This window comes from Pan paniscus, chromosome 18, assembly GCF_029289425.2.
Source record: "Pan paniscus chromosome 18, NHGRI_mPanPan1-v2.0_pri, whole genome shotgun sequence".
Lineage (NCBI taxonomy): Eukaryota > Metazoa > Chordata > Mammalia > Primates > Hominidae > Pan > Pan paniscus.
In genome coordinates, this window is record NC_073267.2 from 20,951,342 (window position 1) to 20,968,270 (window position 16,929).

The following is a 16,929-nucleotide window of genomic DNA, read 5'->3' on the forward strand; positions in this document are numbered from 1 at the left end:
AACGAGCAGTTTAAGATTGGATAAGAGATTCCTGTGATCAGAGAAGCTGGGGAACAAAGGAAACCAGTTGTTCTCCTTATTCTTAGGCAATATGCCTGCAACCTGCTTTCAAATGGTTCAGCCAAAAAAAAAAAAAAATTATGTGTGTCTGTCCATCCTTGTAGAGACAACAAGCAAGAGAGCTTGCACAAAAGTAGCAAAATATTATCAATTGGTGATTCAAGAAGTAGGTGTTCATGGCTGGGCGCGGTGGCTCATGCCTGTAATTCCAGCACTTTGGGAGGCCAAGGCTGGAGGATCACTTGAGGTCAGGAGTTTGAGACCAGCCTGGCCAACATGGAGAAACCTCATCTCTACAAAAATACAAAATGTAGCCCTGCCTGCAGTGCAGTGGCGTGACCTCTGCTTGCTGCAACATCTGCCTCCTGGGCTCAAGTCATCCTCCCACCTCAGCCTCCCGAGTAGCTGGGATTACAGGCACACATCACCACATAGAGCTAATTTTTGTATTTTTATTAGAGACAGGGTTTCACCATGTTGCCTAGGCTGGTCTCAAACTCCTGAGCTCAAGTGACCTACCTGCCTTGGCCTCCCAAAGTGCTGGGATTACAGGCGTGAGCCACTGTGCCTGGCCATCTCGTGCTGTTTGTCCCTCGTTTGTGCACAGGCCCTACTGTGCTTCTCATAAATATTGTCTCTTTTGAATTGTGTGTATCTGAGACAGTATCCTTCCTACTTGTTTCCTCAAGACAGTGATGAATGTTCTTTCAATGGGGCGAGAAAAGCACAACAAATCACATTCTAGCAGATAAGCTAAACTGGATGTGGTTTATTAAAGACATCCCTAAGCCACAAAACTGGATTAGCCGTGTGCACATGTGGCCGCGTGTACACAACCACACCCCGAGGCACAGGCATGGCTCTTGGTTTATGAGATATCCACGCACTCAGGACAGTGACCCAGATTGCAGGCCCGTGCCAGGTGAGAAGCAGCGAGTGCCGCCGCCGCACCGTCCCCCTTCCTGACCGCTGAGTGCTGTGTTGGCTCCAGAGCTCTCCCTTTAGCCTGGGGGTTCAGATGCTGAACTGGGCTCCCCAGACAGAGTGCTGCTTGTTCACAGCCAGTTATGCTCGGCCACATACAAGTCCCCATCTGGTAGCTGGAATGAAAGCAGCTGTAAGAGGATCCTGTGGAAAAGGTGTGTGAGCTCATGTGGGTGTGGAAGGAAAGAACTGGCTCTGTAGGCAGAGCTGGTGGTTTTGTTGCGAACTCTAGGGTTTGCAGCAGGCTGGCCCTAGCCAAAAAAGGAAGGAAGAAAACCACTGAAGTGTTCCCAGTAGGGACCAACTAAATACATTCTCTTCCATCGTACAGTGGGATACTACGCAGACATGACAACAAAGCAACAGAGCTGTACGCGTAGCGCCCCCTTACCCAGTGTCTCTTCTTTTTTTTTTTTTTTTTTTGAGATGGAGTCCCGCTCTGTCGCCAGGCTGGAGTGCAGGAGCGTGCCAGTAGCTGGGACTACAGGCGCGTGCCACCACGCCCAGCTAATTTTTGTATTTTTAGTAGAGACGGGGTTTCACCATGTTGGCCAGGATGGTCTTGATCTCTTGACCTCATGATCCACCTGCCTCAGCCTCCCAAAGTGCTGGGATTACAGGCGTGAGCCACTGTGCCCGGCGTTTTTTTTTGAGACAGAGTCTCGCTCAGTCACCCAGGCTGGAGTGCAGTGGCTCCATCTCGGCTCACTGCAACTTCTGTCTCCCACGTTCAAGCGATTCTCCTGCCTTAGCCTCCCAAGTAGCCGGGACTACAGGCGTGCACCACCATGCCCAGCTGATTTTTTGTATTTTTAGTAGAAACTGGGTTTCATCATGTTGGCCAGGCTGGTCTCAAACTCCTGACCTCAAGTGATCCACCCACCTCAGCCTCTCACAATGCTCAGATTCTAGGCATTAGCCACAGTGCCCAGCCCCAGTTTCATTTTCTGCAGTTTCAGTTACCCCACAGTCAACCTGGTCCGAAAATATTAAGTGGAAAATCTCAGAAATAATTCATAAGTTTTAATTTGCACACTGTACTGAATAGGGTGATAAAATTTCACTTCGTCCCACCCGGGATATCCATCATCCCTTTGTCCAGCTTATCCACACTGATGCGACACTACCTACCCATTACTATATAGGAAAAAGCATAATGTATATAGGATTCAATACTGTCTGTGGTTTCAGGCACCCACTGAGGGTCTTGGAACGTATCCCCCAAGGATAAGGGGGCATTATTGTATGCTGATATAAAAATAGCACGAAGATTTATTTTATTTTGTTTATTTTGAGACAGGATCTTGCTGCGTTGCTCATACTAGAGAGCAGTCATGTGATCATAGCTCATTGCAGCCACCTACTCCTGGGCTCAAGCAGTCCTCCCACCTCAGCCTCCCAAGTATCTGGGACTACAGGCGTGAGCTACCAAACACAGCTAATTTTTTTTGGAAAGATGGTGTTTTGCTATGTTGCTCAGGCTGGTCTCAAACTCCTGGACTTAAGTGATCCTCCTGCCTCAGCCTCCCAGAGTGCTGGGATTATAGGTGTGAGCCACTGATCCCAGCCCCAAGATTTATCATTAAGTTAAAAAAACAAAGTATAAAGCAGCACAGAGTGTGGTGTCTCTTTCGTTGCCCAGATTATGCTCTGTGTGAAGTTCAGTTGAGAGGAAGGAGCGGGGAGGGAAGGAGGGAGGGAGGAGGAAGGGAGGAGGAACTCAGACTCAGGCTGTCCTTGGCTGGGCCTGTCTTACTCTAGGCAGTGGTTGTCACAGGATGAGACCCAGCAAACAGTGGAGGAGCTTTTGGCAAGAGACATTATCAAAGGGATTTACACTTCTAGAGTAGTTGAAATAGAAAATCTCTGCAGTCCTTCCAAAGCCAGGTTTGAGGAGAGGGTGACAGGGCAGGCAGCTGGATGCGGTAGCTAAGAGTGTGAGCTCTGGAATCAGACTTCCTGGTTTAGGATCCCAGCTAGGACCACCTCTGAGCCTCATCTCCCTAAAAGGGAGATATTAATATCATCTCTTGGCTGGGCTGGTGGCTCACACCTGTAATCCCAGCACTTTGGGAGGCCGAGGCACTTGAGGTCAGGAGTTCGAGACCAGCTTGGCCAGCATGGTGAAACCCCGTCTCTATTAAAAATAAAAGAATAAATTAAAAAAATAGCCAGGCGTGCTGGCAGGTGCCTGTAATTCCAGCTACTCAGGAGGCTGAGGCAGGAGGACTGCTTGAGCCTTGAGGCGGAGGTTGCAGTGAGCCAAGATCGTGCCACTGCACTCCAGCCTGGGTGACAGAGAGAGACTCTGTCTCAAGAAAAAAAAAAAAAAAAGAAAAGAAAAGAAAAGAAAAATCATCTCTTCACATACTGGTTGTGGGGGATTCTGCAATAAGGCAGTGAAAGCTCTAGCCCAGTGCCTGGCAGCTGCTGTGATGATCATTATTATTATTAATGTCACCCCCGCTCCCCGCCACGCACACATGGGCTGGAGGGGTGACTTCCACACCACTGGCTTAGACTGTCCTGCAGGCTGGGTGTTTTCTTTGTGATTCCCAAGGCCCCAGGCCCAGTGGGAAATTTCCACCACTTCCATGTGCCCTGCCACGACTTCCTGCCATCTGCTGACACGGTGTGACATGATAACGCGGCTGCCTCTCCCTGGCCAGCATGGCCGCGGGGCTTGGGTCTGTCTCACTGTTCTTGTTTGTTCAACAGTGGACTCCAACGACAGCCTCTACGGGGGAGACTCCAAGTTCCTGGCAGAAAACAACAAGCTGTGTGAGACGGTGATGGCTCAGATCCTAGAGCATCTGAAAACCCTGGCCAAGGACGAGGTGGGTGCCCTCTGCTGTCCTCCACCCGCCCCTTGCTCTGAAAGCACAAGTTTCCAGGGTGGTTCAACGTTGGTTCATTCTAGAAAGGAAACTATGTCATGTGAGTAATGTGTTTATGTGCAAACCACTTCTCCATTGCTTTGGGGCCTTCGCTCCTGCTGTTTTCTCTGCCTGGACTGCGCCTCCCCCAGGGCTTCCCCTGGCTGTTCCTTCTTGTCATTGAAATCTCAGCTCAAAGGACCTCCTCAGGCCTTCCCGGACTCTGTCTCAAGGAGCCACCACCACCTGCATGCCTCTGCCCGATTGTCCCTGTAGCGCCTGTTCAGTCACCGTCTGAAATGTTCTGTTTGTCTGTCCATCCCTCAGCTCCCTGACTAGAATGTAAGCTCCATGGGAGCAGGGACCTGGTGAGTCTTTTTTTTTTTTTTTTTTTTTTTTGAGACAGTCTCACACTATTGCCTGGGCTGGAGTGCAGTGGCATAATCTCGGCTCACTGCAACCTCCGCCTCCTGGGTTCAGGCGATTCTTCTGCCTCAGCCTCCCGAGTAGCTGGGATTACAGGTGCCCGCCACCACACCTGGCTTATTTTTTGTATTTTTTTAGTAGAGATGGGGTTTCACTATGTTGGCCAGGCTGGTCTTGAACTCCTGACCCTGTGATCCGCCTACCTCGGCCTCCCAAAGTGCTGGGATTATAGGCGTGAGCCACTGCATCCGGCCTGGACCTGGTGAGTCTTGAAGACCTGCCTGTGTCTGAATGACAAGACAGGGACTCTGGGACCCCCGGTAACTCTCTGCACCACCCCACGTCTCATGCAGAGCCCGGCCTGTGGCAGATGCTCCATCAGTTCATGGTGAATCCCTGATAGCGTGGGATTGCTATACCTGGGCTCTTTCAGTGCCCACAGCAGCCCTGTGAGATGTAGATGCTGTGTTTATTTCCATTGAATGGGGAGGGAAACTGAGGCTCAGAGAGGGTTATTCAGAGCCGTTGATATTTCCTCTGGCTGTGATGAAACAGCAGAGATTCTAACCCGGATTCCCAAACCTGAACTCTGCACTGCTACATTGCCCTCCTCAACCAAGGCCTTTCCACTTCACTTTTCTTTTTATTTTTTTTGAGACGGAGTTTCGCTCTTGTTGCCCAGGCTGGAGTGCAATGGCACGATCTTAGCTCACTGCAACCTCCACCTCCCAGGTTCAAGTGATTCTCCTGCCTCAGCCTCCCAAGTAGCTGGGATTCAGGCGCCCGCCACCACACCTGGCTAATTTTTGTGTTTTTAGTAGAGATGGGGTTTCACCATATTAGCCAGGCTGGTCTCGAATTCCTGAGCTCAAGTGATCCGCCCGCCTCGGCCTCCCAAAGTGCTGGGATTACAGGCATGAGCTATTGCGCCCGGCCAATATATACCCATTCTGTCCAGGGTGTTCAAGCGTGTGTTTGAGAGAGTAGGATTTTTTCTGGCCTCCAAGTTCAGGGGCACTGCCCGAAGGGCTGGCCTTAGGGTTAGTAGTTGAAAGGGCAGAGACCTACATACCCAGCAGTTGCAGAAATGCTGCAGCCCTGGGGGCCTGTAGCACCTTCTGTAGGGAGGGAGGGTATGTGACTGTGTCCTACTGACCTTGGGGACCCCGAGCTGCAGTACCAGAACTCTGAGCAAGTTAGTGCCTGGAGGGCTCTTGGTTATTTGTGGAAAGAGTGGCATTGGAACCCCAGTTTCTTCTTCAGGAAAATTGGTTTATCAAACCCGTGAGTATCAGACGAGGCAACTCTCCTAGAAGGATTGATACCAGAGGCTGGGAAGGGTATGTGGATGTGTGTGTTGCGGGGGGGCAGGGGAGGGCAATGAAGAGAGGTTGGTTAATGGGTACAAAGATAGATACAGTTAGAAGGAACAGGCCAGGCACAATGCCTCAGACCTGTAATCCCAACATTTTGGGAGGCCCAGGTGGGAGGATTAGTTGAGGCTAGGCGTTTGAGACCAGCTTGGGTAACATAGTAAGATCCTGTCTCTATTAAAAAAAAAATTAAAAATTAGGCCAGGTACGGTGACTCACGCCTGTAATCCCAGCACTTTGGGAGGCTGAGGTGGGCGGATCACTTGAGGCCAGGAGTTTGAGACCAGCCTGGCCAACATGGCAAAATCCCACCTCTACAAAAAATACAGAAAAAATTAGTTGGGCGTGGTGGTGTGTGCCTGTAGTCCCAGCTACTCGGGAGGCTGAGGCAGAAGAATCGCTTAAACCCGGGAGGCAGAGGTTGCCGTGAGCCCAGATCATGTCACTGCACTCCAGCCTGGGCGACAGAGTGAGACTCCATCTCAAAAAAAAATTTTAAATTAGCTGGGCATGGTGGTGAGTGCCTGTAGTCCCAGCTACTGGAGAGGCTGAGGCGGGAATTCAAGGCTGCGGCGGGAATTTGAGGCTGCAGTGAGCTGTGATCATGCCACTGCACTCCAGCCTAGGCAACAGAGCAAGACCCTGTCTCCAAAAAAAAGAAAAAAAAAAAAAAGAAAAAAGAAAAAAGGGGGAATAAAAGGGAATAAGTTCTAATGTTCAATAGCAGAGCAGAGTAACTACAGTTAACAACAGTGTATTATACATTTCAAAATAGCTATAAGAGAAGACTTGAAATGTTCCGTACACATAGAAATGATAAATGCTTAGGCAACAGACACCCCAAATACCCTGGCACAATCATTGTATATTCTAGGCATGTAACAAAATACCACATGTACCTCATAAATACACACAAATATTATGTATCAATAATTTTTAAATGTTGCATATCTGAGGCTCATGAATCAAGATGAGAAAATAAAACCCTAAATATACATTGTTTTAAAAGACCTTTTACAAACATGCACAAACACTCAGCAAGGGTTCATACCTCTTCCCTTTTCTGTGTAGATGGTTTTCAGGAGAGAGCCCTTTCAGCCTAGAGGAATAATGGAAGCCCATCACCTTTAGCTTGTACTAATTAGATCCCCCCATGGAAAGCTTGTCTTAGCTTTTTCCCCTGATTTCTTTTCTTTTTTTTTTTTTTTTTTCCAGAGACAGGGTCTTACTCTGTCATCCAGGCTGGAGTACAGTGGCACTATCTTAGCTCACTGCAGCTTCAACCTCCTGGGCTCAAGTGATCCTCCCATGTCAGCCTCCCAAGTAGCTGGGACTACAGGCGTCTACCACCACGTCCAGCCAAGTTCTTATTTCTTACACAGCCGAGGTCTCTCTGGGTTGCCCAGGCTAGTCCTAAAATACTGAGCTTGGCCGGGCACGGTGGCTCATGCCTGTACTCCCAGCACTTTGGGAGGCTGAGATAGGCAGATCACTTGAGGTCAGAAGTTTGAGACCAGCCTGGCCAATATGGTGAAACCCCACCTCTACTAAAAATACAAAAATTAGCCAGGCGTGGTGGCACATGCCTGTAATCCCAGCTACTCGGGAGGCTGAGGCGGGAGAACTGCTTGAACCCAGGAGGGGGAGGTTGTAGTGAGCTGAGATCACGCCACTGCACTCCAGCCTGGGTGACAAAACGAGACTCTGTTTCAGAAAAAAAAAAAAGAGCTCAAGTGATCCGCCCACTTTGGCCTTGGGCTCCCAGAGTGCTGCGGATTCTGGGCGTGAGCCGCCGTGCCCAGCCTTCCCCTGATTTCTTGAAACCATCGGCTCTGGCTCCACCCTCTAGTCCAGGGACCTCTTAGAACAGTGATGTGTGTTTGACAAGCCACACCCACAGAACACTTGACATGTGGTTCAAAATTACGTGTCTTCATGCCGAGGCAATAGGCTGGGTTTAATCAGAGGTGGTCACTGACAGCATAAATGATCATAGTCCAGAAGTCCCAAGCTTGCAATAAAAATAAAGCCCAGAACCATATAATTTGGAGCTATTTATATTTAACATTTATGTCTCTTTCTCTGGTGGAGAGAGGGGTTGATGGTGATAGTGATTCTGAAAGAATAGCAAAGATGGAATGTTTCTGAAGAACATTTCACGTGGCATCAATACCAGCGATGTTCCCTGAAAATGTCTGTCCATATATGCACATTTATTAGAAAAACATCGGTCAGGCATGGTGGCTCATACCTGTGATCCCAACACTTTGGGAGGCTGGGGAAGGAGGATTGCTTTATTCCAGGAGTTTGAGACCAGCCTGGGGAATATAGTAAAACCCCATCTCTAAAAAAATTTTAAAAGTTAGCCAGGCATGGTGGTGTGCACCCTGAGTAGCTGGGACTACTCAGGAGGCTGAGGTGGGAGGATCGCTTGAGCCCAGGAGTTTGAGGCTGCAGTGAGCTGTGATTGCACCACTACACTCCAACCCTGGCAGCAGAGCAAGACCCTGTCTCTAAAATAAATAAATAAATAAAAACATGGTCATATGGGTGGACCAAGCTGAAACTGAACATGTTATCCTTCTTTTCTTTTATTTTATTTTATTTTATTTTATTTTGAGACAGTCTTGCTCTGTTGCCCAGACTGGAGTGTAGTGGCACAATTTCAGCTGACTGCAACCTCCACCTCCCAGATTCAAGTGATTCTCCTGCCTCAGGCTTCCGAGTAGCTGGGACTATAGGCACGTGCCACCACACCTAGCTAATTTTTTGTATTTCTAGTAGAGACGGGGTTTCACTGTTAGCCAGGATGGTCTCGATCTCCTGACCTCATGATGCGCCCGCCTCAGCTTCCCAAAGTACTGGGATTACAGGCATGAGCCACCGTGCCCGGCTATCCTTTGTTTTAATGGTGCAATTTGAAGTTCAGCTCAACAGCCATATTGGAGTCCTCTGAAGTCTGGTACCCCAAGAGCATGAGGCTTGGTATCCAGGCCCATCACAGACCAGGAAGGGCCTGGTGGATTTCTCCCCACCGAGTGGGGTGGGCGGCTTCTTGCTGTTGGAAAACCCTGATGCCTGTGCCGTTCTGAGAATCATATCGCAGCTCTGGTAGCAACCCTGCTTCCAAAGTCATCCTCTAAGGCCACGTGAAGGTGCCAGCCTCATTTTAATCACAAGCTGTATTTTATGAAGTTGTTTGTTTGGGTGTGGTGGAGCTGGGAACCATGCCAAACCCCGAGAGCTTCCTGGAAATGACAATTCTCATAGGAAAAGCAGCTCTTTTCTATTTAAAACCTCTGTGGCGAGGGGAGGGGATCAGGCCCTGATTTGGTTCCCAAGCTACGTGTTTGTATTTTTCTCGGTGTTTGAATATATCAGCTGGCATGTGTCTCATCCCTCAGACACGTCTCCAATGATTTCACTTTTAATGGGCTTTGGCATTTAAAACACATGCGAATTGAGCTTTTTGCTAATTGAGAAGATATGGAATGGAGAAATAGCCAATTAGATATTGTGCTGCTTGTCTGACTTTTAAAACAGTTTCTCCCACTTCAGTGAAAGGTAGTCAAAGGGCCTCTCTCCGAGGAGACTTTTAGTTAGCTCTGAAAGAGTTTTATTTTAGGTTGGTCTTCTAGATTCAGGCAGAAAGTGGGGCTCCCGTTCTCCCAGGTGTCAGACGAGGACCAGGTTAAAAGGAGAGCAGGATGGGCTCAGGTTTCCACTTGGGGCATAACTGTATTGTCTGTTAGAACAAATGAAGGCAGAGCAGGTGGTCGCCAGCCAGTTTGCGAGTCCGTGCCCAGTAGGTGCCAGCCCGCGTGCCCCGTGCCAAAGCGCTTTTCTCTTATAGCCCGCGGGCCTGGGCGCCCACAGCACAACCTGCTCCCTGAAGATTGGGCTCTTCGCCGTTGGCTCTGCTGCTTCTGTGACTGTCGCTGCTCTAGGCTGTTGCCAAGGCAGGCTCAATTTTGCCCGGAGCGGGGAGGGGAGGTGCCGCAGTCTTAATTACCACTCAGCCACCTTGCCCAACTGCATTTGAAGCTGTTCCTTGACTTTTTCTTTAAGACAGGGTCTTGCTCTGATGCCCAGGCTTGAGTGCGGTGATCATAGCTCACTGCAGCCTCAAACTCTTGCCCTCAAGTGATCCTCCAGCCTCAGCCTCCTGAGTAGCTGGGACAACAGGTGTGTGCTACCATGCTCAGCTAATTTTTTTTTTCTTTTCACTAAAAGACTTTAAATTCTCACTTGGGAAAGGACAGTAAGAAGGGGTAAATCAGTTGGCATAGCAGCTCGCAGGCGCCATGTGAATTATCTGTGGAACGTTGGATGGATAGACGGTTGATAAGTTGGTTTTAGCCACCAAGAGTAGTTGAGAAAAGCAGGAAGAAATGTGTTTTGGTGTAAGCCCAATCAAGCCATTCTTACTCCCTGCATACAACTGCATAGCCGAAGTTGGTTCGCGGCACTGGCAAGTCTCTCAGCCCCTTCTGACTGCGATTCCTAATAAGATGCGACCCTGAGTGTGTGGCCTGGAGAGGGCTGTGAGTACGAGCACAGGCTCTGGAGTCGGACAGCTGGAGCTTGGACTCCCCTCTGCATTGTGAGGACCCATCTGTGGTCCTTGGGCAAGTTCCTAACCTTTCAGGGCCTCAGGTGCCTCATCTGCAGAATGGGAGCATATTCATTTCCTGTTGCCACCATAACCCGTTGCCACAAACTTGGCATCTTAAAGCAGTACCCATTTTTGATCTCACTGTTTGGTAGGTGAGAAGTCAGTGCTGGCTGGGGCCGGTGTCTCTGTTCTGGGTTTCACAAGGCCAGAATCAAGGTCTTGCTGGCTGGGCTCTTATCGGGAGGCACTGGAAAGAATCTACTTCCATTTGCAGATTGCATTTCCGTGTGATCATGGACTGAGATCCTGTGTCTGTTGGCCGGGTGTCCTTCTCAGCTTCTAGAAGCTGCCTGTGTTTCTCAGCTCATGGCCAGCACTCGTGGGCCAGGTTCTCCTCATGCCTTGAATCTCTGGCTTCCCTTCTTCCTCCTCTTTCCTGTTTTTCTCTTCCACTGCTTGTCTCTGATTCTGGTCGGAGAAATGCTTCTGCTTTTAAGGGCTCCAGTGATTCGAGGGCCCACTCGGGTCATCTAAGATACGCTCCCTACCTTAATTCCATCTGCAGTCTCTCCACAGCAGCACCGGGATTCATGTTTGAATAACGGGAGGGAATGTTGGGAGACACCTCTAGAATTCTATCATGGGCGGTTAGGAGTGTACCTGCCATGGAGCTGTCATGAAGGTTAAATCAGGCGAGTTATATAAAGCACAGAGCAGAATCCCTGGCACACTCTTAAGGGCTCTTACACACATTCACTGTCAGGGAGCAGACACGAGACTCTTGGCAGCACTGATGTTGTGCAGATGTGGGATCTGCCCTGGCCCCATGGGCTTCCTGAACAGCAGGTACCCACCTGTTGATATGGCTTTTCCAGGGGCCTTCGTTTACCTTGGGGAAGTTGTATCCTCTCTCCTGGGCCTGGTGTTGCATTCTGGAGATTTATTTTCCCTTTTGTCTTTATCACTCAAAGCTGGAGTTCAGGTTCGGTCTGCCATGACACTGTGGTTAGACTTTTTTTGGCAAGATACCTCTCACATCAGATGATTGAGCAAGAAAGGAGAGATCTGATGTCAGCGTGTAAAGGCTAGATATGGGCACCAAGGACTGGGGAGCTCAGTTCGGGAGGAGATGTGTTTTGGTCTTTATTACCGGCAGCCCAGGGGCAGGAATACTGACTGCAGCTTTGGGTAGTTTGAGGACACATCTTAAAGAGGTGAGCTGAAGCCTTTCAGTTTTCAGCTGTACTTGCGTTAAAGCAAGGCTTGTCCCTGCTGGGGTACCCTTCATTCCTCGACCTCACTGACTGGTGAGTTTCTTCCATTTCATGAGTAATGACCATCTGTGGGCACAGAGCTTCGTCATCTTACTGAATCCCCGCCCTCTGCAGGGGTGACCTTACTGTCATTTACAGATGAAGAAGCTGGGACTTTGGGAGGTTCAGCAGCTTGCCCTACAGCAAATACGTGGCAGAGCTGGCACTGGAACTCAGGCATGACCTACCCCAGAGTCAGCACTGTCCACAGCATCTCTGCGGGGCACGGCGTGAGCCGCAGTGCAAGGCAGTAACCTCCCTTTTCTGTTTCAGGCCCTGAAGCGCCAGAGCTCGTTGGGCCTTTCCTTCTTTAACAGCATCTTGGCCCATGGGGACCTACGCAACAACAAGCTCAACCAGCTCTCCGTCAACCTGTGGCACCTGGCACAGAGGCACGGCTGTGCAGACACCAGGACCATGGTGAGGCGCTCGGAGGGCCCCGTGGTATAAGCCCACTGGCCAGTGCACAACCACCCTCAACACAGCATTGTGGCCTGGACATCAGACAGACAACCCCATACTCCCCTTTTAGAAAAGCACTTGGTCCATTTCTACTGGATCACTTCCTAGCAGTAAAAAGCAGAGCTGGCCAGGTGTGGCAGCTCATGCCTATAATCCCAGCACTTTGGGAGGCTGAGACAGGAGGATCGCTTGAGGCTAAGGGTTTGACACCAGCCTGGGCAACATAGTAAGACCAGGTCTCTACAAAAAATAAAAACTTAGCCGGCCATGGTGGTGCACATGTGTAGTCCCAGCTACTCGGGAGGCTGAAGAGGGAGGATGGCTTGAGCCCAGGAGTTCGAGGCTGCAGTGAGCTATGATCACACCACTGCACTCCAGCCTGGGTGACAGAGCAAGACCTTGTCTCCAAAACAAAGAACAAAAGCATAGCCTTAAAAGTCTATTCCCTCTGAATAGAAACCATACATACAAAACATCAGTCATTTCTGGTCACGTCCAAATCTGATTTTTAGGGCAAGCTGCAATCCAAGAAGTTAAAGACTTTGATTTCTTCCCTCCCCTCATCCCTCAAAAAACTCACTCTTCTCTGCTAAGAAATCTAAGCTCACATAATGGCTGATTCATTAGAGCCTTGGGCTCCAAGGATAATGAACCAGAAAGGAGATGGATCTTTCTTTTTCCTCATAGGTGAAAACGCTAGAATACATCAAGAAGCAAAGCAAACAACCAGACATGACTCATCTGACGGAGCTGGCCCTCAGACTCCCTCTGCAAACAAGGACCTGACCCCCGGGCCCATCCCCAGGCTCAGGTACTCTGGTGCCAAATCCAGAAAGATCTGCTCTGCTGCCCTGAACTCTTACTGCAATTTAGGTTTCTCATTTTTCTTTTCTTTTTACATATGTACAAATTGTTTTAAGCTTTGGCCTCTATCCAGGTTATTCTGACAATGAAGAAATGGGAGTTGTCAGAGCATTAAAATGCAATCTTCATTAAGAAGCAGTCTCTGTGTTGTCTTTGCACAAGTGGCCTTCGGTCTACTCAGCCCGATCTGATGGGCCTTTTTAGCAAGAGAGAAACAAGAATGCAAGTAACATCTTTCTTCTCGGAAGGTGTTTGTTTTTTCATAGTTTAGAAATAAGGACTTTAAAAGTGGACTGCTTTTCAAAGTGCCACTGTTCCAGACCCATTCCATTCCAGACTTTGTACCTTAAAGTTAGAGCATACCCAAAGTCTGGAACTGTGTTACCTGAACCCCTATGGAGGATTTATAAAAGGCAGAAATAGCACTCCATTAACTCTTTTTCCTATCAAAAGCAGCTCTTGATTGGACTTAGAATCTGTGTTGGTGGATCAAAGGAGAAAGCGAGGTCAAATTTGAGATTCTCTGTGGCTTCAGTATACAGTAACTGAATAAATGTCCTGAAGGAGCATTTATGTTCATGACTGTTCATTTAATTACTTCTGACTGTCTTCCTCCAGAAGAGAAAGACCGTGTCTAAATATATTATCCTGGTTTGTTTTGCAGCCACAATTCTAAACAGCATGTGATTCTGTCTGCTTTTCTTCCAACAGTTTGGTGGAACCTGATTCTTCTATTACGGCTGGTGAGCTTGCACCGACATTTCATTTTGAATCAGTAAAAACATTCATACTGATTGGTGATTCATCATCTCAGCCACTGCCATTGTGAAACTGCATCCACATTGTGGATTAAAAATGCCCCAAACTATTGTGCTTCTACAAGATCCACACTGGAACTGGACATAGATTACATTTCATCTTTACTCTGAGAAATACAAGACTACAGTTGAACACTCAGTTAACCTCAGACAGTAAAACGGGCTAAAAAATTTTTAAAAATCAATTTATTGGCTGGGCACGGTGATTCACGCCTGTAATCCCAGCACTTTGGGAGGCTGAGGCAGGGAGATCACCTGAGGTCAGGAATTCGAGACCAGCCTGGCCAACATGGTGAAACCCCGTCTCTACTAATAATACAAAAATTAGCCAGGCGTGGTGGCACACACCTGTAATCCCAGCTACTTGGGAGGCTGAGGCAGGAGAATCGCTTGAACCCAGGAGGCGGAGGTTGCAGTGAGCCGAGATTGCGTCACTGCACTCCAGCCTGAGTGACAAGAGCAAAACATCATCTCAAAAAAATTAAAGGACAGCAGACACTAATGAATGCTGCTTTCCCTCCCCTCTACTAAATAAATCATACAGAAACTCAGACAGCATTGTGGGGTGGCTCAGATACTCCCAAGTGGCCTTTATTTCACAAAATTCTGTTTTTTTTCTTTTTCTGAGACAGTTTCACTCTTGTTGCCCAGGCTGGAGTACAATGGCGTGATCTCGGCTCACCCCAACCTCCGCCTCCCGAGTCTAAGCAATTATCCTGCCTCAGCCTCCTGAGTAGCTGGGATAACAGGAGTGCGCCACCACACCCAGCTAATTTTCTATTTTTAGTAGAGATGGGGTTTCTCCATGTTGGTCAGGCTGGTCTAGAACTCCTGACCTCAGGTGATCCGCCGCCTCGGCCTCCCAAAGTGCTGGGATTACAGGCGTGAGCCACCACACCTGGCCCACAAAATTATTTTCATTAAAATTATTTTATCTACTACTTTTATTATGTGATGCTATAAAATGAAAAACAATTGGCAAATTCACAAATTATGTTCTTCAAGTCATTTCTTCTCCTCTGAGGCTGAACGTGGTGGGCAGCATTAGTTCCCAAGCCTAGGCCAGTGAATTCTTACCGCTCTCACATTACACCTGAACTTGGACTTTCACATGAGGTCGGGTACCCATTATATCAAAGGTGCTTCTGAATCTTGTCATGTGGCCCAGGCAGAGGCTTAGATTTTGTATGTCCTTGTGTGTGCAGTTTCCCCCAGCCCTTTACTGAATCAATAAGCCAGTCTCTGAAAACACTGGTCTATATGAGATGAAGTCTATCATGAGCAAGGATGGAGCAATAAGATGTTAGCCAGAATTGTAGAAAATAAAAATGATGGGGCCTGGGTGCGGTGGCTCACGCCTGTAATACCAACACTTTGGGAGGCTGAGGTAGGTGGATCATGAGGCCAAGAGATCAAGACCATCCTGGCCAACATGGTGAAACTCCATCTCTACTAAAAATACAAAAAAAAATTAGCTGGGTGTGGTGGTGCTCACCTGTAATCCCAGCTTCTCAGGAGGCTAAGGCAGGAGAATCGCTTGAACCCTGGAGGTGGAGGTTGCAGTGAGCTGAGATCATGCCTCTGCACTCCAGCCTGGGCGTGGAGTGAGAGTGAGACTGTCCCAAAAAAAAAAAAAAATAAAGAAAAAGAAAACCATGGCAACTTCCACATGAGACTCATATTAGGTCTTCTATTGTTACTTTAACAAATTGCCACAATTGTAGCGGCTTAAAACATAATGTTGTCATCTGACGGTTCTATCGGTCTTAAGTCCGCCTGGTCTCACTGAGCTAAAATTAAGGCATCAGCAGGGCTACGCTCCTTCTGGGAGGCTCTAGGGGAGAATCTACTTCCTTGCCTTTTCCAACTTCTAGACAGCACACACATTCCTTGGCTTCTGACCCTTCCCTTCCCATCTTCAAAACCAGCAGTGTCTAGTCAAGTCTTTCTTAAGTAAGTCTCTTTGACGTGGACTCTTTTTTGCCTTCCTCTTCCACATTTAGGGATCTTTGTGATTCCTCCGGCCCACCCAGAAACACGGGATCCTCTTCCTGTTTTAAGGTCAGCTGATTAGCAAACTTAATTCCCTTTTGTTTCGTAACCTAACAAATACACAGGTTCTGAGGAGATGTGGTAGGAAGGGGTGTTATTCTGCCAACTTCTTTTGTGAGGACTGTGTCTATTTGGCAAATACTTTTTTTTTTTTTTTTTGAGATGGGGTCTTGCTCTGTCACCCCAGGCTGGAACACAGTGGTGCAATCATGGCTCACTGCAGCCGTGATGGAGGGTGGTGCTCAAACCAATGTTAATTTACAAAGGATGGGAGCTCAGAGTGATTCTCCCAAGACAAGACTGCCAGAGGGTGGGGTCCTGCTCATCTGAGAGATGGCGATCTGCACTGGCAGAAAGCAAAAGGACAAGATTAAGTCCATTCTGAAGACACCCAGCATTGTGGTGTCTTGGCTGCCCAACCTCCACTGGTGAGACGTGAAGTTCTTATGTATATAGAAAAGCAATAAAGCTCCCCCTGTGCAAATGGAACTCCTAAGCCAGTGGTGATGTTGAGTTAGAAAGTCACACCCTATTAGACAGAATTTACACCAGGGGCAAGGCCTGACCATCACACCCTCATGAGAGCTACCAGTCACCAGGGCTTGGATGGGAGCAACACAGCGGACATATGATCACCTCTCCACAATCACCCAAAGACAGTTTTTTGTTTTTGAGACGGAGTCTCATTCTGTTGCCCGGGGCTAGAGTGTGCAGTGGCGCCATCCCAGCTCACTACAACCTCCACCTCCTGGGTTCAAGCGATTCTCCTGCCTCAGCCTCCTGAGTAGCCGGGATTACAAGCCCGTGATACCACACCCACCCAGCTAATTTTTGTATTTTTAGTAGAGACAGGGTTTCACCATGTTGGTCAGGCTGGTCTCGAACTCTTGACCTCGTGATCCGCCCACCTTGGCCTCCCAAAGTGCTGGGATTACAGGTGTGAGCCACCGCACCTGGCAGAGCACAACCTTTTTAACAGAGCTAAGGCAGGCCAACGTCAGGGTGACCTCTTGGCAAGATAAAAACTATGAGTAGTAAACGGCTGATTCCAGCTACTCAGGAGACTGAGGCACAAGAATCACTTGA

At 48.5% G+C, this 16,929-nt stretch overlaps 1 protein-coding gene across 5 annotated transcripts in view; it reads left to right on the top strand.

Annotated features, from left to right (window-relative positions):
• Positions 1 to 15,447, top strand: part of VPS35L (VPS35 endosomal protein sorting factor like) — a 146,727-nt gene extending 131,280 nt beyond the window's left edge. For 2 of the 5 annotated variants that reach the window (XM_063598474.1, XM_055100228.2), the window contains 4 exons: positions 3,763 to 3,881; positions 11,921 to 12,067; positions 12,797 to 12,920; positions 13,685 to 15,447. In XM_063598474.1, the coding sequence (XP_063454544.1) occupies positions 3,763 to 3,881; positions 11,921 to 12,067; positions 12,797 to 12,895 (365 nt within the window). In that variant the 3' untranslated portion in view covers positions 12,896 to 12,920; positions 13,685 to 15,447. Of the gene's footprint in view, positions 1 to 3,762; positions 3,882 to 11,920; positions 12,068 to 12,796; positions 13,109 to 13,684 lie in introns of those variants that run through there. The other 3 variants (XM_063598473.1, XM_003830551.5, XR_010110514.1) reach the window with 2 other exon arrangements.
• Positions 15,448 to 16,929: the final 1,482 nt, after the last annotated feature.